The sequence below is a fragment of the Anguilla rostrata genome, chromosome 1 (genome assembly GCF_018555375.3).
Source record: "Anguilla rostrata isolate EN2019 chromosome 1, ASM1855537v3, whole genome shotgun sequence".
Taxonomy (NCBI): Eukaryota; Metazoa; Chordata; class Actinopteri; order Anguilliformes; family Anguillidae; genus Anguilla; species Anguilla rostrata.
The window spans coordinates 79,521,193-79,546,808 of NC_057933.1; the positions used below are offsets into that span (position 1 = coordinate 79,521,193).

Consider the following 25,616-nt stretch of genomic DNA (forward strand, 5'->3'; position numbering starts at 1 on the left):
TGGTTTTCGTGCCAACCGAATTACAATTAGCTCTAACATTTAGGCCACCTGACATTTTAGCTCCATTTCTTGTGTCCCCATATGAAACATTGTATTGCGATCTGATCTGCAGGCAGAGGTGGAAAATCCAGGTTCATAAAGTAAAAGGTCCTCCCAAGTATTTGGTTCCAGTCACCTGGATTTGCTAATTGGCACAATTCTTCAGTCAGGAGGTAGAACTAATTAGTGAAATCAGCTGGCTGGAGTTCATGGGTGGAAGAAGCACACGGCAGAACTTTCACTTTCTGACCCCTGGACTTCCCACCTCTGTCTACAGGTGACGCAGCGTAGGTGTACACAGCCAGTTAGCTCATTTAGCCCCGGTAATTGGTGGAAGCCTGCACAACACACCGGCCCTTCCCGATCGGAATCCTTTCCCCCTGACTCGCACAATCAATTCTTCCCATTAAATTTTCACTTGCATCGATCATACATCATGCACTTATAATTTTTTTTTTTTTTTTATCCTACTGGGTTTAAAATACAATACATGACGGTATCATTACCATGGCAACTAACCAGCGCTATTTCGAACATGTTTGGATGCCCTAACAACCTTTAGCATAGAGCTGCATAACTGGCCCTGGAGGTTTAGTTCCTACCAGTTACCCTGGCTTAGACAGTGCTGGTTCGCTCCTATTTTAGACCACAGCATAACATTTAGGACATTTATAAGACACACAGCTGTCGCCAACTATTAATAAATGGGGCCAATTAAGATTCGATTTTCATAAAATCAGAAGCTGTCATGGAACCCTGAAAATGATTCCATGCCCTTGTTGTGCACCAATGATATTGGGCCATCGTATGAATGACACGAGAAAAAACAAACGCACTGCAATATGCTCGTGATAAAGGGTCATATTTATTGCATGTTGAACAAGAAACTCATTGGTAATAAATACAAATTTGTACAATTCCCAGTCTGGGACAAAAAAAAATATATTTATATGTGTAGGACAAACGCCTTTCCATGAACAGCAGAAATGTGAAACCACCAATGAAAAGGCAGAATGCAAGTCTGATATGACATCATATGATATCAATACTGTATGGGGGGGGGAGCATGTGTGGGGTAAGGGTGCTGGCTTCCCCCCCACAAAGATACTTTAGAACCGGAGTTCTCAGTCCTGGACCAGGAGAGCCGCAGGGTCTGCTGGTTTTTCGTTGATGCTCGGCCCTTAATTGATCACTCAAAGCAGGCGATCACAGTCAGTGCACCTCACCCGATTCCTTGGCCTTTTTTTCTTCTCGCGCCCGCTTTCGTCCAAAACACGCCCCTCGTCGAATCTGATTGGTCAGAATCTGACGCTAGCGCAACTGGTCAGAGCCTTTAAAGGCGATATGGTCGACACTGAGAATGGGGTAAAGAATTACCTCTCCCAAATTCTCACGTTAAGTCTTCCCCCGAAAAAAAAAAACGGTTTCATTTTGTTCTGCTGGGGGTGAGGAAGGCAGCTCATTTACCTACTTAAATAAGCACCTTTTCCAGAATGGCCACAGGCCTATAATTCATTAAAGCTTTCAGATATCTAGAGGGTTTATACCTTAACTGCCTTAGCTACAGTCAGGCTCGCGCCAATCATGTCCAGCTGACCAATCATGCTAGAGTAGGGTGTGTTTTGGAAAAAATAACGGTTTCTTCGCTTTGAATTGGTTGCCGATTCTAAAGGCAAATAGGATAAACCAGCAGAACCCTGTGGCCCCCCCAGGACTGAGAATCACTGCTTTAGAACCAAGGGCTTTTAAGGCAAACTGGACCACGGTTCTCCTCGGGTAGGGAGAAGATGGGAGAGGACCAGGTCTTCCTCTTTATTCAAACATGTTCTAGCTACACGCACTCAGGTCAGAGCAAAAACAAAACAAAAACATACAGAAATGACAATGGGAATGGGGGGAGAATTACAACAACCACAAAAAAACATCAGGGACTGTTAACTACACAAATAATATTACGGCAAAAAAGGAAAGAAAATATAATACACATTTTTTTTAAAAAACGAAACAACAGAATAAGGCCTCAACTGTGCTAAGGAAAGCAGCAGTATTTAGGGACCGATAACGTCCCTACTGAGACAGTTACACAAGTATTTACACCCTTTAATTACACGTTACATTCCTGTGGTGTCTCCAATCAGACCTCTTTCCCAATAGGACCCATAAGCGCTCCCCAGTTAAAGGCAGCGGTACTTGCAAAGTGCTTCGCTTTTCGTAATTTTTTTCTGAAATGGTTTTGGTGTTTTGGGGGGCGGGGGGTGGGGGGGTGGTGGAGGTCGTTGGAGTGAGCACTTCACAAAGGCAATGCTGTTAACAGTGACCAGGTCCAATCTGACTAAGCAATCGACCCCACACACAAGGGCAACAGCTCTCCAATGGTTTTAAGCAAATTCCGAACTGGACCAGTTCCAGTTTTAAAAATCCTGGGATGACCACCTCCTCCTGACTTTTTTTTTAGTATCAGCCCTTCGCCGTAACCACAGTTACCCGAAGGCGGTGTCTTCGACAGTCAGGTAAAAAAAATTGTGCAGGAAGTCAGCCACACAGGCAGGTGGCGCTAGCCACTTTCCGGGAGAAGACAAAAAGCTACAACTCACCAAAAATATGCATGCGAAACACACCCTTCCGTCTACCGCAGGGCTGCCCAACCCTGTTCCTGGAGATCCGCCGTCCTATAGGTTTTCACTCCAACCCTAAAAAAGCACACCTCATTCAACGGCTAGAGAGCTCGTTGAGCTGTTAATAAGCAGAATCAGGTGTGCTAAATTAGGGTTGATACCCCTACGGGTAGATCTCCAGGAACAGGGTTGGGTTGCGCCGATCAACAGTAATGGCCTAAAAATCCAACCTGATTTTGCTGCAGAGACGAGAGGGACAAAAAAGAAAAAGAAAAAAAAAGAAAAAAAAAGAAAAAGAGTTTGGTCCACTGATATTCAATACTAGGCAGTCAGCCAAGGGAGCTGCTTCTGTTCTCTACCTGACCACAGGAGAACAGACCCATTGTTGTTCTCAGACAAAGTCTGCTTTGTGACATCCCCCCTGTAGCACAGTCCTATCCAATTCACAAAGGCAGTGGAGCTTAGCGCCCGGAATTAGCCTCGACTACGGCTAAAAAACAAAAAGGTAAAAATAAAAAATAAAAAAACAAACATACGTTATTTTAGGGCTGCCTTGAGCCACCCTAAAACGAGTTTATGGATGAATTATTATTGATTTCTTACTATCACTGAGAAAAATGTGCAACTTGGGAAGGGGGGGGGGGATTTCAGGAGTTGATCTTCCGAGAACACAAATATTTTAGTGCTCTTCGTTAAACTAGAACAGAGCGGCTATCGCTCCGATCTCTCAAAGAGCTCGGTAATGCGCAGAACTGCGTTCTCTCCCCAGACATCAAACGAACACAGAGCGAGACGAGAGCTTACGAAACAGCCGAGACAGGAAATGAATCCTGACTGACAGACGGCTGACACCGCTCGTGGGTCTCCCGCCCTTAAAAAAGAAAAAGGAAAAAACAAAAACTACAGCACTACAGTAATATGCTTATTTGACTACCATAGGTGAATCACCATGGCAGCAAGTCCTCAGGATTCTCAACACACAAGCGAAGCAAAAGACCAGCAGGGACACATCGCCGCACACCCCCCAGGAGGAGGGGGCTGCAGACTGGGAGTGAAGTAAAACTTTTTTTTATTTTTATATATATATATTTTTTTAAAAAGAAGTGCATTACATTATGAAAGCTTTGCTTCTTTTTCCTTTGAGGTAACCCCCAAGAACGCGAAACAGTCGTCAAACCCCCCACCCAAAAGCGCCTGGGAAAGAGCAACCCTGATCCATGATGTGTTTTTTTTTTTTGGGGGGGGGGGGGGGGTCATCTGTAGGCGGGGGGCAGGTGGGGGGCAGGGGACTTTTCCGGCTACCGTAATCCCAGGTAATGAAACGCTAATGCCCGCCTTGTCGAAGCACGTAACTTTACGACCCAGGACAAAGGAGCGCTGCTTCAGCCGAAAAAAAGGGTTGGACAACAGAGACAGCAGTAACAACGGGAGAACAACACAGAACAGCCTCGCGCGGCGGAGCCACGGCAACAAGAACGAGAAGAGGTGAAGGTTTTTGGGGGTGGGGGGGAAATGGCGGCAGTGTAAAAGTGTCTTTTGGTCATGGGGCTTTTTTTTTTTTTTTTTTTGGGGTGGGGGGGGGTGGGTGGGGGTCTCTACGCCAGAAACTCCTCCTCTCTCCGGGCTTTCTGGTAGCCCCCGTTGGGGTGTTTGTGTTCGTCCAGCGAGTAGCTGCCTTCGTCCTTCTTCTTCATCCGGTACACCATGAGCGACACCAGCATGATGGCGAAGGCCAGGCCCACCACCCCCCCGGCGATCACACCTGCAGAGGGGAGAACCGCCAGGATGCATAGGTCGTTATGCTTCATCATCGCCATCATCATCACCATCATCCTCCTCATCATCACCTCCATCATCATCATCATCCTCAACATCACCATCCTCAACATCATCACCATCCTCATCACCATCATCATCATCCTCAACATCATCATCCTCATCACCACCATCCTCCTCATCATCACCACCATCATCATCACCATCCTCATCATCATCACCATCATCCTCCTCATCATCACCACCATCATCATCATCATCCTCCTCATCATCACCATCCTCATCATCACCATCCTCCTCATCATCATCCTCCTCATCATCACCACCATCATCACCATCCTCATCATCATCATCATCATCCTCATCATCACCATCATCATCATCCTCATCCTCATCATCATCACCCCATCATCATCATCCTCATCATCATCACCACCATCATCACCACCATCATCATCATCATCATCCTCATCATCATCACCATCCTCATCATCATCATCATCCTCAACATCCTCATCACCATCATCATCCTCATCATCACCACCATCATCATCATCCTCAACATCATCACCATCATCATCATCATCATCCTCATCATCACCACCATCATCCTCCTCATCATCATCATCATCACCATCATCCTCCTCATCATCACCACCATCATCATCATCCTCAACATAATCACCATCCTCATCGCCATCATTATCACCATCCTCATCATCACCATCATCATTATCACCACCATCATCATCATCCTCCTCATCATCACCACCATCATCATCACCATCCTCATCATCATCACCATCCTCATCATCACCACCATCCTCATCATCACCACCATCATCATCATCACCACCATCATCATCACCATCCTCATCATCACCATCATCATCCTCAACATCATCACCACCATCATTATCACCATCCTCATCATCACCATCATCATTATCACCATCACCATCTTTATCCACCAACACCACCACCATCACCACCACCATTATCCTCATCACAACCTTTCTGAAGATAGGCAATCTCAACAGGCCCTTGTGCTATAACTGGTTGGCACAATTTCTCTCATACTGGCATCCTCACATGGAGAAGGAGCTCCACGGAGACTTGTGAAATAAAATTCAAAACTGCGTTTCACGGACGGGTTGAGACGTACCTCCGAGCACCTCCTTCCTCTCCAGGAGGCTCTGGTTCTCTGAGAAGGCTCCCTCGGGCTCAGATGCGAAGGTCAGGTCAGAGTCGTCCTGCAACACGAAAACGCAGCTTTAATTCCGCCACTCGTACACAGTCAGGTTCTCCTACAGAGCATCAGGACCCACGCGACAGGGAGAAAGCTGGGACCGTTCCCACTTTCACGGTCTGAATACGGTCTTTCATTTTAACCAAAGGCAGCATGTAATGCCTGTGCATTTAATCCAAGAAGCAAACTATTTAAACCCCTGTACATTATGAATTTCATAAAACCGCAAAGAAAGAATCAAACGGCTTCAGAGTCATTCCCATTTCTAAAGACAATAAAGTCTTAATTCTTAAAAAAAAAAAAAAAAGATTAAAAATGAAAATGTAATCTATGGCAGGGATGGAATTCTTACGGGGATTTCCTTATTCACGTTCCCTCTGGATTGTGGGACGATGACCTCCTCGTCTACGCTGTCTGGGGGGCCGGCAGGTCCCGCGGACTCCGTGGCCAGCGGCGAATCGGTGGCGTCATCGCCGGACGCCATTTCGTCCTGAGAGCTGTCCGGCTCGGTCCCGAGGGCGGGGGTGGAGGCCGGGAGCAGGTCGGTCTTCTCGGTGGGGGCGGGGGGGGTTTCCTCCTCCTCCTCTTCTTCCTCTTCCTCTTCCTCAGGCAGGACGGGGGTCTCGGTGGAAACCTCGACGCCGGTGTCCACGGCGACGGGGGGCGCCGCGGTCGTGGGGGAACTCTGGGTGGTGAGGATGGGGGGCTGCGCGGTCTCCGCGGGGCCGGCCTCGGTCGCCTCGGGAACGGAGGTGCCCGTCACGCGAGGGGGCGTGTCCGCCGCCTCGGTGGTGACGGGGGCGGCCTGGGTGGTCTCCCGCAGGGGGTCCTCGGGCAGCTCCCAGGGAAACCCGGGAGCGGCGGACTGCTCGGGCGCGGCAGTGGTGGTGGGGGTTTCGGTCGGGGCTGCAGTGGTGGCCACCACGGGGTCGAGGGGCGCGTCGGTGGTGTCAAAGGGGTCGACGGCCACGTCGGGGTCGACGGGTGCCTGGGTGGTGGTGGTGGCGGCGGTGGTGGTGGTGGTCGCGTCGGTGGCACCCACGTCGACGGCGGGCACAGCGGTGGCGGGTGTGTCCGCGGTGGGCGGGGCCTCAGAGGTCATTGTTGTTGTTGTCGCCGCCGTCGTCGTCTCCCCGGCGACCTCGTCCGGAACGCCTGCGTTCTCGGTCACCACGGCGACCTGCTCGGTCTCGTTGGTCGCTGGAGCCGCGGTCGTGTAGATGTTGGCACGTTCGGTCCTGTGGGGGGGGGGGTGGGGGGGGATTGCGTATGAGACCCAGGTAAAGACACCGCCATGCGTGGTGGCACCAGCACAGGCACAAGCGCAAATCCTGCACGTGAGGTTCTGACCGACGAGCGATCAAAAAGGGCGGGGCATTCAATCAGGACCGGGACCGTTAGGGAGGGCTTCTCCCTGATTTCATCAACAGTACAGGCAGCCCGCTCCACACACGGGCTCCGCCTCTTCAAAAAACATTCATTACTAATTACCCCCCCCCCCCCCACCCCAGCCTCCCATTTTCCTGACAATAGGAGGCCAATTTAGCGGTTCACTAAGTGCATCAACAAAACCACTGTCTGCACACAACGATTAGCTTCGTGCTGGGTCTACTGGCCTTGTGCAAACGGCACAAAAGAAGCATTATGCGTAAGTGGCAACACTTGACTGGAGGATCGCTTTCCCCGCACGAAAGGGCGATTAGCTACGCAACGTCGAAAGTTGGGGGGTGGGGGGGTGGGGGGTTGGGGTTCAGGGTTGCGCAATGGACTGTTCTACCCACGCACTGATGAGACGATGCATCCATCAACGTCAGCGGGAAGCCAGCCAAACGACACAAGTGATTTCACGGGTTAAAACTGAGTTGGGACGACATGCCATTAATTTAAAAAATAAAATATGTGACTCAAACCACAAACGGAAAGCGTGGGAGGTTTTCAGTGGGAATTTCCTTTTCAAAAAAAAAAAAAAAAAAAAACTTTTAAAAAACGGTACCATTAAAGGATCAAGGTGGGAATACTACGACACCGCCTCTGCAGTTTAAGGGACGATCCCGCATGGCAGCTAAAGTGCTAAAGGCTTGTTGTGTGGGTCTACTGAGACTGGAGCCGAGATCCTCAGCTCTGTAAGACACCAGGATCTGGGGGAGGCGAAACCCTCACGGGCCAGCCAATGGAGCACAGACCAGGTCCCGGCTGATCTCACACACACAGACACACACACGGACACTTACACACTCACACACGCGCACACACGCACACACGCAGACACAGACACACACACACACACACGGACACACACACACACACACACACACACACACACACGGACACTCACACACTCACACACGCACACACACGGACACACACGGACACACACACACACACACACACACACGGGGACACACACACACACGAACACTCACGCACACACACACATGCGTACACATGCGTACACACGCAGACACAGACACACACACACGCGCTCAGAAGGGTGGGCTCACCTTCGTCTCCGGACCCCGATCCTGAGATCTCCAGGTCGTCTCCGGACCCATCCTGGTCCTCGGGGTACGTGGTGCTGGCATCAAACTCCTCAGCCAGCCCCTTAAAACGGAAGAAACGAACGCGAAGGGTTACCAATCCACTCCGTTCACTGTGGCCAAAAACAACGGAGGCAAGCAGCCGTACGGTTTCCTTAAGACAATATGGTTCATTCACTCAGAACAATGTCACTGGAAGAACAGACACAGCAATTCAGAGGAAAAGGCCAGGTCCTCTTCATCAAGCCACAGATTTGCAAGGACATCTGACAAGGACACAAAGCTAACTTTATGTTTTCCGTCAGGACTGGCTCAGATACTTCAGTCAAACAGCCATGGCCACCTCTGGAAAAAGTAAGAATTACTGTCTTTTATTTAAGAAAATAAATGTACGAAGCCAATATACCAGCATGCAAATAAACCAACTTTCACCATAAAATGGCCCTTAATGGTTAGCATGCTAATTCAGGGAGCACACTACACTCTAACACCTCAGCCAATCCAATTCCCCACCAGTTACTGATATACACCTCACTTGGCCAATGGGTACGTCACAAAGCACTCTAGAAGGTGTTCTCCCAGCCAATCAACTGCTGCTTGACACTGCAGGCCATAACGGTGTTCTTCTCAGGACCCGCGCCTCAGCTAGGTCCTCGCTAGCGTCAGGCCCTGGGACCAGCTAAGTCAGTGTTCTAGAACTCCACTGCTTTCAGTCACCGGCAGTGATTGTGACATCAGCGTAAGAATGTTCAGCTACAAACATTCTAAAATCACACACTTGCGATCTCACGCCTGAAAGGGTTAATGACACGGGCGAGGCCTGTATTTGGGCTGGGAGCCGGAGAGCCGGTGTGAGGAGGCCGTCCCGCGAACCGGGCCCGATGAGGCCACAGAGTCCCGCCCCACCCCCCCCACCCCCCCCACCCCCGGGCGCGGTTACCTTACCCTTCTGGAATGTTCAGCTGCACAGCGAACACTTTAAAAAGGCATAAAATACCCAGAAGCAAAAAAAAAAAAAAACACTGGAGCAGCGAGCGATTCAAAAGGCTCCAGGTGAACCCCACACCGCACGAAACAAGGCACGGGCCTCTTCTCGGAAACGCGCGCCTACGTTCACCCCCCCTCCCCCCACCCCCCTACAGGCACCAAGACCAGGACAAAGGTAAACGAAGACAATGGGGGGAGGGGGGGGTGGTTTGTGCACGCTCCCGAATATAAGTAAGGAGGTCACGATGGCGGAAAAGCAGGAGGCGGAGCCTGTGAAGGGAGAGCCGCTGAAACCGCTCGGCCTGTGAGCTCAGCGTATTCCGGCTGGCTAAGGCAGGGCCCGTCAGGCCTGCTCTCCCTGACGTCTACGGAAAAAGCTTCGCGATATTTATTTCATTTACGGCCATACAGCTATTTTTTTAAATTTTTTATAGCCTCCCCTAAAAAAAAGTTCCAGTATATAGCCTACTGCGGGCGAAGCGGGCTCCCCAAACCAAGACTAAACAGTAGTGTTTCCTCTACGAGTCCGGTGGGGGCCGTTAGCTTTCACTTGGCTGTACTTTTCCAGGATTAAAATAATAGCAATGAATCGATCACCAGCCGTGGGGGGCAGCAGGGGGGGGGGGGCGCTCTGGTATGAGATGGGGGAGGGAAAGCCCCTCTGATGAACAGACTCTTTCAGATTTGGTCTTTGGTGCGTAGGCCAGAAAACCAGGGGGCATCTTTTACTTTGACAGATTATCATGGGACGCCCCTGCTTAGACTGTCCTATGACCCAACCCCCACCCCCCCAAAACAAAAACAGAAATCATCTAGCACCAATTAGAGCTTTCCTTTGGGTCAAGGCTCTTTCGATTTTGAAATTAAAAACAACTGACTTTTCTCTCGTTATCAGAGCAAAGAATGATTATAAGATGCATTTTATTTTTAAAGCGCGTTCACAAATAATGAAAAACTCTGGACGAGCTCTGGTGTAGTACCACTGGCGATCGGCTGCACCCTGAACCACAGTGGCAACGGCTTTCATGCCACTTCAGCTGAATGACCAATCACAGAGCACAGAGCTCGGGGGGGGTGAGGCCAGGTTACGGCCCAAATAATCACTCCCAGAGCACGGAACCCTCAGACAGGCCCCACCCAAGAGAGCCCCGCCCCCAGCCTGCCAATCAGAGGCTGCTGTGTGACTCAGCAGTCACCTGACAGGGAGCGATAAACCCTGGTAACTGATAAAGAGATCCGACGTGCCAGGTCGTTAGCACGTTAGCAACCCTGCCACGTTTCAAAGTCATTACATTACATTACAGGCATTTGGCAGACGCTCTTATCCAGAGCGACGTACATACAAAGTGTATAACCCATAACCAGGAACAAGTGTGTCGAAATCCCTAGAGAGAAGCACCGTTCCAAGTGCAGGGAACAACCGCACAGTTTAACTAGGAAAAAGAGCGGGAAGGGCAGCTTTGCAGGGAAATTCCCATGACAAACCAGCATGTCACTTCTTCAGGGGTTCCTACAGCCGACACAGGGAGGGAGTGCTCGACTAGGGATTCAAACCTGCAAGCCCTCAGTGACAGTGAGGCCACGCCCTGTTCCCACCGCTGTCGTGCAGAGGCCTGTGGACGGCCTTTGATGTGGTAATGCCTTTCAGAGATTAGGTCCCACCTCAGCCTCTGGGCCAAGTTCACAATGTTCAACAGAGGTGCACGTTTGGACTGCGAGTTCTTTAAAAGTCACTTGCGTAATGTGGGGCCATTCTGTTTCATGGGCGATTTTGCCCTAATGACCGTCAGAATCACTATGCTAATAACCACAAGGTAGCAGGTTCAATACCAACATGGGGTACTATATCGCAATAACACTGTAGGCCTACCATACTATACCATACCATAGCCTTACACAAGATACCAAAAGTAGCCACAGTGAACACCCAGCTATACGTGTACATAAATACACGTAACGAATACGGATAATTAACGCATTAACAAACGCCCAGAAGCCTACAATACAGGAACCCATTAAGCCAGTTCTTGCGCGGTAACCGTAGCCAAGCCAACGCGGCAGCGCTAACAGACGTATTTGAATAGAGCGGCTCTGCGTCCGTAAGGGGAGAGGCAGGCAGTCCGCCTGTTCTGGGCTAGGCCGTTTACTTAGCTCCCGCTAGCGCGCGCACGAGCGTGCCGCGAACTTTTCCCCCAGACGGCCCGAGAGTAAATATTTATTCCCCGCGTCTCCGCGGCGCAGGCTAACTCGCGCGCGCCGAGTTAGCGTTAGCGACGGCTGCGGGCCAGACGCTGGCCTCCTCAGAGCCCAGCGTGGCCTTAAAGCACAGCCCCCTTTTTTTTTATCGTTTTATTTAAAAAACCCGTTTTTTCCGTTCTGCGCCCCTTATACGATACGGCAGGAAGCACGGGGGGGCACAGAACTGCCGCAGTGAGCGAGGGGGCTCCTGGTTTCTTAATTTTCACTGGGTCACCTCACTCACACATTCAGAAAATGTAGCACACAAAGGGGGCTTACGGTTTTAAAAATGTTTTTTTTTTAGAAATCACAGACGAAGATATGCGAGCAAAAATGAATATATACACTCTCATAATATTCCCACATCAGCCCATAAATGTTCAGTCTCTTATGCTTAAACAGCACCACCCCCCGACACTCCGCCCCCCCCCCCCCCAGCCCAAATTCAACCAAATTCTCCCATCTCTCCTGCCACACACGTTGCACCGAGTGTGGATCAATGTGGACAGTTCAATCACCACAGCATTCCCCCACAGGGTGAAGAGGGGCGAACCCCAGGGACTTTGTGAGGCAGAAATCCCAAGCCACCGCGACGGGCTCTCTCTCTCGGGCCGATGACATCACTTCCTCGTTCGCGTTTCGGGAGGCCAGAGGGTAACCCCTGCGATTAATCACACGGGGGGGCCGAGATAAGGGAAGACCCCGCACGGAGGAAGGGGGGGTCACTGCAGCACCGCACGCGCCGTTTGGGACACGGTGTCTGGAGCTGAGATCCCCGTCTGTGGGCCAGCTGTGGGGGGGGGGGGGGGGGACACGTCACTGGGGGCCAAACCCACAACAGAGGAGCCCCACCAGACACACGACTGTGGACGATTCGCACTGATGTGGGCGGGGGGGGGGTGGGGGGGGGGGTTGGGGGGGCGGGTCGACGCTCTGGGGAAAATCTGAGATATGAGGAGTGCTGGTGTCCTTAACTCTCTCTGCCGTTCAAAACCCCCTTTCTTCCCGCCCGGTCGTAGGAGCTAAGCGGGAAGGAACTATCAACAACAACAGGAACTAAAAAGGCTCCTGGATCACATTCGTGTTAGCTTTCCCACCGCACTGCGAGAACTGAGAAGATCATACACAGTCAGACGGTCCGTGGCCAAGAACTGCATCCAATGAGTCTTCTTATTTACTGTCTGTCTGTTCGAGGCACACTGGTTACTGCCGTCTTTATTTTTCTTTTTTTTGTAAATCTGGTTCAGTTATTTTAACCGACACTGTTTAGCATAGTGGCCTAGGTCTAGTTTGGCTAAATGGAAAAGAAATCTTTCGGTAGCTACAGATGTACACCGCCTGTGTTCATCCTTGTACTAAACAGCGTCCAACAGACAGAACGATTTAAAGTAGTAGACAAGAAGTTTACGTTTACGGATGCGATGTACTGGTAACAAAATGAATGTGCGTGCTGTGCGAAAATGTAAACTAGCTAAAGCACCAGAGTTATTCTCTGCATACAAAGTCGGTTTTTGTGGCAGCACTGTTTTCACATAAGCATATTCTGCTGCAAGCAAACCTTCACTTACAAGTCACGTTTTAAGTTTCGTTTGGCAGTCCATCCACATTCATTTCTCGAAATTTTGTTCATTAATAGCTGGTTATTTTAAAAATGGTGGTTGGTTTGTTCTGCGAAATACGCTTCACAGGAAGTTTGAGGTGGACTGAACAGCGCTGTACAGGATCGAAAGCTCCACCCCATAGTTCCTGTTGCCTTAGTACTACCTCGTGAGCAGGGACTAAAAGCCGCAACAACCAAAATCGGCCCTGGTCCCTCCGGTGGAAAAGGGGTTTTAGTTCCTGAGATCCACAAAAGGTTCCTGATTTCCAGAAAAGGTTCCTGTGGTGGAAAAGGGGCTATAGAGCTACCACCCCACCCCTGCCCCCCCCACCCCCATGCTCTCAGTGCGAGTCTCCCCGTTGTGTCCCAGCTGGGGGGGGTGAGGGGGGGGGCGAGCTGCCCTGATAAAGGGGGCATTGAGCGGCCGGTAGCCCTGGAATTCCGCCTTATCCAGATGAGAATTTGGCCGCACGGGACAGGCTGACAGGCTTCTGTCCGCACCTCTCTGGAGAGGGTGTGGGGGGGGGGGGCGGGTGCACACGCGGCTGCCAGACGTGCACCCGCCCGACCATTCCATTGCTGCCATGGTAACAGGAAGAAAAGTTTTTCTTTTTTAAAACCTTAGTTGGCGAAAAAGGTGGGGGGGGGGGTGCGGCTGAGTCCAGTCAGAACCCACACACACACACACACACACACACAGTGGCCTGACACACACACACCCCCGGTCACCGTGTACACCAGCTCCTGATCGAGCACGAGACCGTCCGAGACGTTCTCAGGCAGGAACGCAGAGAACGCGCCCTGAGTCATGTTCTCCGCCCCCCCCCGCCCAAAACGCCTCAGCGCTCAGCCTGCGTCCCTGCAAGCCGCCTCAGCCCCTGCACGCACATCCCTACAAGGGCCGTCCGCTCCCTCTCCCTCTCCCTCTCTCTCTCTCTCTCGCTCGCTCTCTCTCTCGCTCTCCCTCTCTCTCTCGCTCTCTCCCTCTCTCTCCCTCGCTCGCTCTCTCCCTCTCTCTCTCTGGCCTCCTGCCAGACTGCGCCGGGCGAGAGGCAGGAAACCTGTCACAGGAAGCTCAGGCGATCAAACGGGCCGCTGCCTCCTCCTCCACCACCTGAGCTCCCGTCAGAACCGGCGCCATGGAAACCAGCCAGGTTACCGCGGCACCAGCTTAACGAGGCCCGCGGTTATCGAGGGCCCTTGATGAGCACCAAGCTCACTTAACAAAATCAAACGCACAGGCCTAAACACTACTCCAAATTATTATAATAATAATAATGAACAATAACCACAACATTACATCCGACCAATCTAACATCTTCCAAGTGTCAAAATTTCCATCCCTTGTGGAAGTGTGCCCCGCCCTCTTTCCAAGATCCACCTATCATAGGAACATAAGAATAAGTAATGAAAGAACAGCTTTTCATCTGGGAGAGAGAGGAGGGAAAAGTTCGCCCGCGTTCCTTCGCACGCACCGTTCCGAATTCCAGACCGAATCAGAGCGCAGCCACCCTCTCTCTCCCCTGCGAGGGGTGTGGCCGGACCAGGTCACGAAACCTCAGAGTGCCCATCAATCAGAACGCCCCTCCCTCCCTCCCTGCCTCCCTCCCTCCCCCAGGTTCACCACCACAGCAGCTGCAAGCTATCGCATGCACCATCTGCAGGACCCAGTGCATAAAACAACCTCGCGTGAAGGGGGAATATAAATCCGCGCGCACACCCGGGCCCCAGTGTCTCCTGGGGCATGGAGTTCCTTACACTGTAAAGATGAGCTCTCCGCCTACACGAGACCTTAAGCCCGTCCACGGCAGTCGTTAACCCACGATACGGAGAGCGTCCAGCGCCGCTTCCAGCCTAGAACACCGGGCCAAAAAGGCAGGAGCGGTTACCCTCCGAGGCACATCCCCCTCCGCTAAGTTCCCAGGGGCAACCCTGCACCCTTTACAAAGGACTGGAGTACGATAAAAGCACAAAAGCCGGCAGTTTTAATCCGAGAATGATGGCACGATAAACCGAATCGTTTCCGACGTGAGCTAGGCTAGCGCGAGGCGAGCTAGGCTAGCGTGAGGCGGGCTAGGCTAGCGCGAGGCGGGCTAGGCTAGCGCGAGGCGAGCTAGGCTAGCGCGAGGCGGGCTAGGCTAGCGCAATGGGGCTAGGCTAGCGCGAGGCGGGCTAGGCTAGCGCGAGGCGAGCTAGGCTAGCGCGAGGCGGGCTAGGCTAGCGCGAGGCGAGCTAGGCTAGCGCGAGGCGAGCTAGCACAGTCACAGGTCCTCAGCCTCTCTTCTGATTCCGCTGTGTGTTCAGGGCCCGGTGTGCCCGGGGGACTGGTGGGCGGAGTGTAGCACAGTGGGTAAGGAACTGGGCTTGTAACCGAAAGGTCGCAGGTTCGATTCCCGGGTAAGGACACTGCCGCTGTACCCTTGAGCAAGGTACTTAACCGGAATTGCTTCAGTATATATCCAGCTGTATAAATGGATACAATGTAAAATGCTATGTAAAAGTTGTGTAAGTCGCTCTGGATAAGAGCGTCTGCTAAATGCCTGTAATGTAATGTAATGGACTGAGCTGGCCTGGGGCGTATAACTCCCACGTAAGGCACACCTGCACGTCTCAGGTAAGCCAAGACGGGCGCGGCGTTCCTCGGGAGCCGCCGCCGCCATTCAGCGGAGGGGGGCGGGGCCCAGCACCCGACCGCGAACAATGCGCCGTCTATCCGGTGCCCGCCTGCGTCCCCTTTGCGCAGGTGTAGCGTGTCTCCGCCATTCAAACTGCTTTCGGACGGCGGTTCGCTGGGGGGCCTGCACGCACGCAGCAGTACACCAGCTGCATGGCCCGAAGCCAAGCTGGGGGCCCGCCAGCAAAACTGCACCCCCCGCCCCCCCACTAAGGGTGCCCAAATAATTCTGCCCCATTTCTGCTGAGGGAACAGTACAGAGCAGAATAAATGACCTGGGGATGGGTCAGAACTCATCCTCGACCAATGAGAATCCTGTCAGGTGGGTGCTTGATCCCGGGGGGCGTGGCTAGCTGTGCAGGAAACGGGCAGAATGAACGCCTTTTTTTTCGCAGCAACGCTGCTCTGACCCGTTCCACCTGTTGCTGCTGATACTTTGGGGGGTGGAGTTTAATCAGTTCAGCTCTGACAGACGGATCGGAGAAATCACCTGTTCACCTGCGCACTTCCTGTGATCACGTTCCACACACACACACACACACACAGACGCATGACCGTACACTTACACAACCTGTACAGGTAACCCAATTGCCACAGAGGCAACAGTATTGTTTCAGGTGACAGCGACAGGTAGAACAGTAATGTTCCAGGTGACAGCGACAGGTAGAACAGTAATGTTCCAGGTGACAGCGACAGGTAGAACAGTAATGTTCCAGCTGACAGGTAGAACAGTAATGTTCCAGGTGACATTGACAGGTAGAACAGTAATGTTCCAGGTGACAGCGACAGGTAGAACAGTAATGTTCCAGGTGACAGCGACAGGTAGAACAGTAATGTTCCAGCTGACAGGTAGAACAGTAATGTTCCAGGTGACAGCGACAGGTAGAACAGTAATGTTCCAGGTGACAGCGACAGGTAGAACAGTAATGTTCCAGGTGAGAGTACAGGTAGAACAGTAATGTTCCAGGTGACAGGTAGAACGGTAATGTTCCAGGTGAAAGCGACAGGTAGAACAGTAATGTTCCAGGTAACAGGTAGAACAGTAATGTTCCAGGTGACAGCGACAGGTAGAACAGTAATGTTCCAGGTGAAAGCGACAGGTAGAACAGTAATGTTCCAGGTAACAGGTAGAACAGTAATGTTCCAGGTGACAGCGACAGGTAGAACAGTAATGTTCCAGGTGACAGCGACAGGTAGGTTGTGAGCAGGTCACCATCAAACAGACTCACTCCCTTAAAAACAATGTGATAAATCTAACAGGATACATTCTATCCCCTAACCTAGAGAAGGCTACCCAACTTATCAAGCAGGTGTTAGTGGGGTGAGCAACCAAAAAAAAACTCCCTACAATTATTTCTCCACTTTCTATGGATCCCAGCAGTGTTCTGTCACCATCACTGGGACATCACAGTGTAGTGAGAAACCTGCATATCGCAGGCCGAGATTCTCTTTCCTATAACGACACTTAAATGAAGAGTCTTGCTTAGATGTGAATTGAGCTGGTTATGAAACCGAGGGAAGAAGAAAAAAACAACTTTAATTCACGTGAGAGGAGATAAACCGCGGGTTTATGGAACGTCACGTTAGCGACGCCCCGCAAACAGACTCCCGCGCGCGTCTGCCATCGCGTGAGCTTCGTCAGACATGAAAGGCTTTTTCTAAAACGGCCCCAGACGCGTCTCACAGCGAACGGCCCTCATCTCCCCCGGTCCCCGGCGCGAGCTGATCTCTCCCCCGCCTTCCCCGCAATCAGCAGCGTCGCCGCGAAACCCAATCTCTCGGATTTATCACTCCTCCAATAAAGTATGGAAATGAAAATCAGGCCACCGCCCTCCTCCAATCAAAGGGCTCGAAAACGAAACCCGCCGCTCGGCCGCCGCCCCTGAACGAGCGCCGCGGGATCGAACCCTGTCCCGGAGCGCGGAGCTTTCACCTGAATTCATCATCCGCGATGATTTTTATGTTTTATGTTTTATGTTTTTTTTTTTTTAAAGATAGCCTGTTGAGTCGGAGAGGAAGGCGGGCGGCCCGGAGATCAGACAGCCTCCGATAAGCGCTGCGGGGGAGACGGAATCTGACGCGCCGATCTGCGCATACAGATGAGCGGGGCCCTCTCAGACCGGCCCGAATAAACCGGACCTACGGCAACAGGACCCTCTGCAAGGGGAAACTGGCCAAACTCAAGCTAGGGCCTGATTTACTAAGACCTTCAGCACGCGCAAATAACACCAATAACATGACCAGTGATGGGACGTGGGATTTGTTTTGCAAACGTCGTTGGTTTTGTTATTAATTTTGCACATGCTAAAAGTCATACTGAAAAAAACAATCAGAAAAAATGAAAAGAATCACAGAGAAAAGGCAGGTATCCGTGAAGGAGGCCATGACACCCAGCCAATCAAAATAGTCTCCCGAACAGCAGGTGACACTGCGGCAGGGACAGGCAGAGGCAGGCCGGCCCTGACATTGGTCAGCCCCTCGGGGGAGTGCGTCTGACACGCCGCCGCCTCCTCCTCTCGCTAATGAAACACTTCCCCGCGTCTCAAAAACGCGACGATCACCACCCGCCACCTTCACCTTGGCCCCGCCTGCGCAGAGCCCCAGGCCGCGGGACGGCTGCCGGAGTTCTGAAAGGTGTCTAGGGCGTTTGGGCCGGCCGAATTACAACACCGCAACGAGACGCGGCAACGATCGTGGCCACCGCGCGATCCGTCGCCTTCCTGGCCGCCGCTGGCCCGCTTGTTCTCGGCCGCGCGGTTTTGTCCAGCGTCGGGGCGGGGAGGCGCTAGCCGGGCGCGCGCCGCGGTTAGCCTGTAGCACAACGTGGACTGAGCAGGGCAGCACGCGTAGCGCGATAGAGGGTCAGGGGTCACCGCGGTTTACACAGCGGACGGGGGGGGGGGGGGGGACGATGTCATCGACCCCGAGAACAGCCGTTTCCTCATCGCGACGTGAGTCACTGGTCTGTCTGGACGTTGTCTGGCCTGTTAGTCAACTGCTAATGGACAGTTTGTTTTCAGAGACGAATTCCCCGGGCTGACTGCCTGGCCCTCCCTCGGGGGGGGGCTCTAGGGAGACGGTGCCAACGCTGGCCCATCTGGGAATTGGGGACTTGCGTGGGACGGCCGAGAGACGGGCCTCGGTACACAGCTCTGCCGGAACGCGCGTGCCTGACTGTGATTGGCCGCCGGGCGCGAGCGTGCGAGAGCGAACGACATGGCCCAGCGACCCCAGGGCGAGCTTTCTGCGTCTCTGCGACGACTTGAACAGACTCTTCTCTCTCTCTCTCTCTCTCTCTCTCTCTCTCCCTCCCTCCATCTGGGATTTGGTGGGGGGGGGGGGGGTGCAGAAACAGTGCATATTGATTTCAGCGCTGATCCACTCATCCAAAACTTCTGCGCCTCTTCAAGACAACATGTTCCCTGTTTGCAGATGGCAGGGTGCTTCTGAGACTGCACTAAGTCAGCCAATTTCAAACACACACACAAAAGCTCACCTTCAGAAAAGCTCAAAAAGGCATTAAAAGTCCTGTTATCAAACCCCACTATGCACACACTCACACACACGCTCACTCACACACGTTCTCACACACACGCTCTCACACACACACACTCGCTCTCACACACACATGCTCTCACACACACACACACTCTCTCACACACATGTTCTGACACACACGCGCTCTCACACACACACACACACGCTCTCTCACACACAGAGCTTTTTCCATTGGGTCAAACCAGAAGAATTCAGAGGCCCTATCCCCCTCAGCTGTGGGCACTTCAGAACTCTCTGGATGTCTCCGCAGGACGGAGGGAGTCACAAGTTCAGGGGAGAGATTTACGACCAGCCTCGCTCATTAACTGGTTGCAGTTTTTTTTTTTTTTTTAAAAGGAGGGAGGGGGAAAAAAAGAAAGCTGTTAGTTTCTCAAGCGTCAGACAGACAGGCATACGCCGCCTGTGAAGCCCGAAAGAACGCATGACCTCACACTTCTGCTCTCGCTCCCTCCGGCTCTTCCGCTCGTAAACGGCCAGGCCTTTAAAATTAGCGCTCCCGCTAGCCGCCCGTCGCGCTCGGCCGCTAGCCTTATCATTACCTGCCATCGAAAGGGAAGCCCGGGAGAAGGGGGGGTGGGGGGGCGGGGGCGGGCGCACCTTCACAGCCCGCGACACAGAAAGGAAACTACAAAAATAGTCCCCCCCCCCCCTCGCCCCCTCAGCCAAGCTGCCGCTCACAGAAAATAGAAGTAACCGGAAGTTCTCCGTCTCGTCCTGGAGCAGCTGTGAGAGGTTATGTAGGTGTGGAGGATGCCCCTTAAATCAGCAGGTACAGCCGACGCGAGAAAGGCCAACTCCCAAAACAGGAAATGGCAGTCACTTCCTGCCCCCCCCCCACTCTCAACCTGACTTGTCCCAACTGCTCAAGTCATGATTAGGCAAACCTCTCTCTAACTAAAAAATATATAGGAATAATTATTTATTAGCCAAAATTTGGCAGCAACAACTGATACATCACTTTTTTTCCCCCAACAACTTTTTTTCTGAGAACTCACAAAACAACGTCAGATAGATGGGTCACACTCAGGTTACACCCTGTTTTGGGCCCCCCCAGGGTAAAAACCACAACAAGACGCACTTTAAAACACCTCTCCCTCTCCAGACACTTCACCTCACACCAAAAAGATGGGGCTGGGGGGAGGGTGGGTCACACAACATCTGTATCAGTAAAATGAGGGTCTACTGTGGATGGCCATCAATAGACTAAACTCTCTGTCGCCTCACGCTGGCTGTTTGGGGAGGTTTTATGCCAGCTAGGCCCATTTTTCGCCCAGAAGGGTTTGCAGCGCCCCAAAGATCTTTCTCAGGTGGGCCCACTCTCCACATGAGCAGACACTCGCTAATCTAAACCATTCGAGTTTCCCCTTCAACAGCCTGTGTCTAGACTTTAAAAATAAAACTTAAAAAAAAAACATCCACTGCCACTAAAGATAAATGGGCAATAATGTAGAGCCATTCCTGAGGGGTTTTTAAAACAACCACAAACGCGCACACGTGCGCGATGATACACATGAGATCAAACTGGTTTTTAGATCACATAATAAGGGCGAGAACAAAGAGACGGCATAATGGAACCACACCTTCCACATTCCCATAAAGCCTGCGTTATGAATGATGCTCGCATGCTAAGTGCATTAACCAATGGCCCTCCGAAAACGGTCACTAATTTGCATAACTGACGCAAGGGCATTCAAACCGGAGTACTGTAGTCAGTGATTTCTGCCTGACAACGCAAATGCCACAGTAGCCTACCAAACGCTTCCAAAGGTTTTGCGTGGTTTTTTTTTTATTTTTAATTTTTAAGTAGCCTACATAACTCCATAATTGGTGACAGTGTGCACGTGAAACCAACAATCAATTCAAACGCAGAAAAATCAAAACGGCAGAACAAAAGTACTCCAAAAACTTGAGTGCTACTTTTTTTGCATTCCATAGGCTACCACATGCTTTATATAACAGAGGTCCACTTATTGGCACTAGATCAGTCATCTTCAGCAAAAAAAAAAGAAAATAAAACTCAGGTCATAACAAAAGTAAGTGAGGAAACATAAATTCGCCACATTTGATCGTCCACACAACTGCTATCCTAAAGGACTATAACTATTACCTTACACGTTCGCATGAAATAATGCCTGATGCTAAACTTTGTCCTCGTTCAGTTCTCAAAGTACACCGTTAAAACGCACTACAGGTTTAAATTCACAGGTCCAGCGGGACTGTAAAATAGAAATAGTTTAAAGTCGCAGGGGATAACTCCTAAATGTGAGATGGGTTTCGTTTAAAATGTCAACAGAAGCAATAAAAACCTGACTGGAATCTAGCCAACTGCTTAACTGGGGATACACTTACAGGCTAATACCTCCGTCTCACACACAAAGAGAAATCCGGAACCCGAAAACGTTCGCAATGTTCTATTTTATGTGCCGAGGGGTGCATAAACATTTACGAATAGACGCTTATCCAAGCACGCGAAACTCGCAGCTGAATCAGCCTGCGCGTGACGCAAAATGGGCACAGTTCCCTGGTCCCACAGGTTCCGCGATTTGCTTCGGAAACCCCGAATGGGCGCAGTAGCCTAACCTTATAATGCTAATTACGTACTGCTGATTAACTATTTCCCCCAAAAGATCCTGGCTATTTTTTTGCCATAGGTTGTCGGTTTTTCACCACGTCCTATAAGCCCATAGGCTACGTGAGCCACTAGAGACATCCACCGACTTACCTGGCTTGTTTCGAAACTGTCGTCACCTGAGGTGAAGGAATGTACTCCATGTTTACCCACAGAAAGCGCATACAGACAAAAGCCCCAAATAAACGAGTCTTTGGCTTCCTTAATCTACGGAAACTGACGATTCTATATGATTATCATTCTCTCAAGTCTGTTTCTAGAAAACGAACTCACCGATTCAGCTGTACGAATCCAAGCGCCCAGGCAGACAAGTAGTAAGGCAGTTACTTGCATCCTCATGTCGCCTAGTTTAAAGTCTTATGTAAAGAAGTTCTCGACTAGTGCGTCCTTTCAGTTTCGCGACAAAACGGAGGCCACGAGGTGACTTGACTTGCAGTTGTATTATCACGTCTCGCGGTGTAATAAAGAGCGAGCGTCCACCGCGCGGGTAATAAGATCAAGTCGCGATTCCCACACTCCGCCCTCCTCTGCCTCATCACAGCTGAATTTCCCAAGGTGAGTTCATAGGCCCCGCCTACACGCCAAATTTGGTAAGATCCTTTCCGAAAGTTTGACTCGCGGGCATTATATTAGGACCCATCCCCATGGCATGTCACTGCAAATTTTTCCACTGCAGTTTCAATGTAAAACTTCCAATCAAGCCTCGAGAGTATGCGGGTTTGGCATTTCCTTCTTGATCATTAACGATTTCTTTTCCTGAAAAAATGTAAGCTACAGTGGGTCATCAAAACATTTAGAAGCGAGAGTGGTTCTGGGAATCTCAGTATATATTTGGTGAATGTAAAATTCCAGTAAATTAGGGTGTGCCTAAATATACGGTATTTTTATAGGAGAGCTTGGTGCTTTGGCATTTAGTGGAGTACGTTGCGAAAGTATGTGTACAGCCTATTTTTGTGTGTTTAATACTAACTGTGCATTTCAGTTTCTCTTTAGAAATGAGGAAAGCAAATTCTGAACATGTATATTAAGAAAGAGTCATCTCCCTCTTCTTATATTCTTCAAGCGTCTAAAATAATAATTTAAAACTTAAGTAAGAAATGGCTTCCATGGACATTTAGCAAAAAATACATTTGATGTCAGTGTTCACTACACAACTTCTGCTTTGCAGACAGTCATATTTGGACCATAAGCAAAATGTTCCAAATTTCATACACTGATTAAAACATTTGGTGGTTGTCTAATTTCATAGAAAATTTTATAATAGGCTATTCATCATTTCCTTCATGACAGGAAACAAAAAACATCACAGACAAAAAAAAAAAAAAATTGTTTTTGTGCAACAGTTCCCTTTATATCTGGTCACAATTTAAATTTAAGAACTCTGAGCCTCTAATTTAAAGACATACTATGCAGGATTTTTACCTTGAAAATATAACAAAATAACCATGCTAGGACATGTCTATGATGCACCTGCAATCTGTGTCTTTATGCAGTTTCGCCGAAATGGTTCACCTTTACCTGTCGGCTATTTGTTATTCTAAAACGTGTCCGGGACGTTCCTGGGCGTGGCGCTTGCTTCTGTGTGGGGAGGGGTTGGTGTGGCTGCAGAGCCTGTGGTTTGGGGATCCAATTTGTGGTTTGTTGCTAGCTGGCTAGCTAGCTGCCGCAATGCCGCAGATACGAAGAAGCATAAAATAATAGCAATAAGCCGGTAGGGCTCGTTCAGTTATAGTGTTAACCTCGCAATTCGCTTTTCGCTTTTCCTTGGTGGTGTCAGCTGAAGTTCGGCAATGCGGAGTTGGCTTGTTTTCTGTTTGACCTGTCAGTAACAATAACAATAACGGACATTGTACACCGGACAATGTACAATGTCCGTTCGAGTGATGATGGGAATTATTTACCGGTAGTTTCTAACGGATTAGTGTGTCAGTGACTCGATGTGGTGCCCAGGGGGTGTGTGGGCCGGGGTTGGAAGCAGAGGAGGGGACTTTGTTGATTGTAAACAGGATCGAAAAGTCCTTTAAACGCCTTGAAAATGTAATTCACTCTCTCGAGTGAGGCCCTAACCGTGTAGCGTGTGTCTGATCCAGAGCGTAAAACGCTATCAGCGTGTGCGATATTAAGTTTATGCTTGTACTTACCTACCGCTGAGCTGAGGTGATGTGGGTGTTTGTTTTCCAATCCAAAGTCTGTTTGTCAGTGGTTATGGGGTTTGTGTCGGATGCACTTCTTTCCGTGCAGAAAATGGCTGCTTTGGCTTGTCAAAAGTGGTTATTTTCTTCGGCCCTGAAACACGGCGGTTGTTCTCAAAGCAGATTGCGCTTGGTTTGCCCGAGTTTGCCTGCGAATAAGAAAACCAACGAGGGAGTGAAGCACAAGCCGTTCAGTTACACTTGTTTATTTGTTGGAACAGGGGGCAAGCTGGCAGCCATAGCCAAAATATGTTATGGCCCAACAGCCTCTGTGTGTGTGTTGGAAGTTAAAACTAAACGGACCACACCAACAAAGGGAAGCCCACATGCAAGTTCTCTCTCTCACTCACACACACACACACACACACACACACACATGCGCACCCACATGCACACACCAAACACCCTTTGGCTAGTAACGTGCTGAAACCAGTGCAGGGTGTTGTTACCATGTTCCAGTAGTGTTTTTTTTTTCAGGTAGCTGTTAATTTTGGTCCACACTTGGGCACGGTTGGAAGGGCAGCAACTGAACGGAAGGCCCCACGTTGTCTTCCTCCGTTTTGGGAAAGAAGCAGTGGGGACACTTCCTGGGGGGGGGGGGGGAGGGTCGCCAGAGAGCCCCATGAAAACATCTCACATTGTGTCTCAGCGCAATGGAATGAAGTTATATATGTATGTTTTTGTGTCCCCCAATGCCCCCCCCCCCTTCCTAAACCCCCTCCCCCCCACCACCACTGCCTGTGGGCCCCTAGAATTAGCACCCCCCCTCTCCCCACTTATAACAGCACCAGACACACGCTGCGCGATGTTAGGCTGCATGGAGCAAGGACAGGGGATGACTGCGTTAGGGGACATGCTCTTCTGACCTCTGTTGCAATTTTGGGAGAACTGTAGTTTGTCCGTGAATACACCTGGGAGAGGGTGTGTGTGTGTGTGGGTGGGTGGCTGGATCGGGGCTTCTGAACAACAGCAATCAAAAATTCTAAATTCTAAATTCCACGGAGCAGTGATCCTTCGTGTCGTCACGGATGTTGCCGTGGCATTCCCAAGCCCGCGTTGAGCAGAAACGGGCGTGGGATCCGCCATTTCTGACGAGCGGAACCACTTCCGAGGAAACGCGAGACCGTTGCGGTTATGAACACCTGCTCGTTTCACTTAGCATTACTGTGTCTCTGCCAGATATATGCGCCACTGTAACCTTACAGATTAAAAAAAAAATCTCCTGTCTATCTTCATCAGTGAGCAGTGACCTGTATCAATTATGTCACCCGGAGGGGGGAGGGGGGTTGTGATTCTGAACGTGGAGGGGGGGGCTCATTTGCATTGGGGGGGGCCGGCTCACATATGGGGGGATGGGGATGGGAAAGCTTTTTGGGGCCCTGTCCCAAGACGAAACTGCACCCCACCCTGGTCCATATCCCCCCGTTTCTGAGGGGCCCTAATGTCATTTTGTTTAGGGTCCCTAGAAGATAAGAAGAAGGTGGACCTGGGAGCTGGGAGGGGCAGGGGGGGGATGGTTGGT

The 25,616-nt window shown here is 50.8% G+C and overlaps 1 protein-coding gene across 1 annotated transcript; it reads right to left on the reverse strand.

Moving 5' to 3' along the window:
* Positions 1-885: 885 nt before the first annotated feature.
* LOC135236802 (syndecan-3-like) lies at positions 886-22,434 on the reverse strand. The gene is made up of 5 exons (XM_064303335.1): positions 22,176-22,434; positions 8,181-8,280; positions 6,032-6,917; positions 5,596-5,683; positions 886-4,416 (listed from the first exon to the last, which is right to left on the reverse strand). The coding sequence occupies exons 3-5, from the start codon at positions 6,779-6,781 to the stop codon at positions 4,250-4,252; spliced, it is 1,005 nt and encodes a 334-aa protein (XP_064159405.1). The 5' UTR covers positions 6,782-6,917; positions 8,181-8,280; positions 22,176-22,434; the 3' UTR covers positions 886-4,249.
* Positions 22,435-25,616: the final 3,182 nt, after the last annotated feature.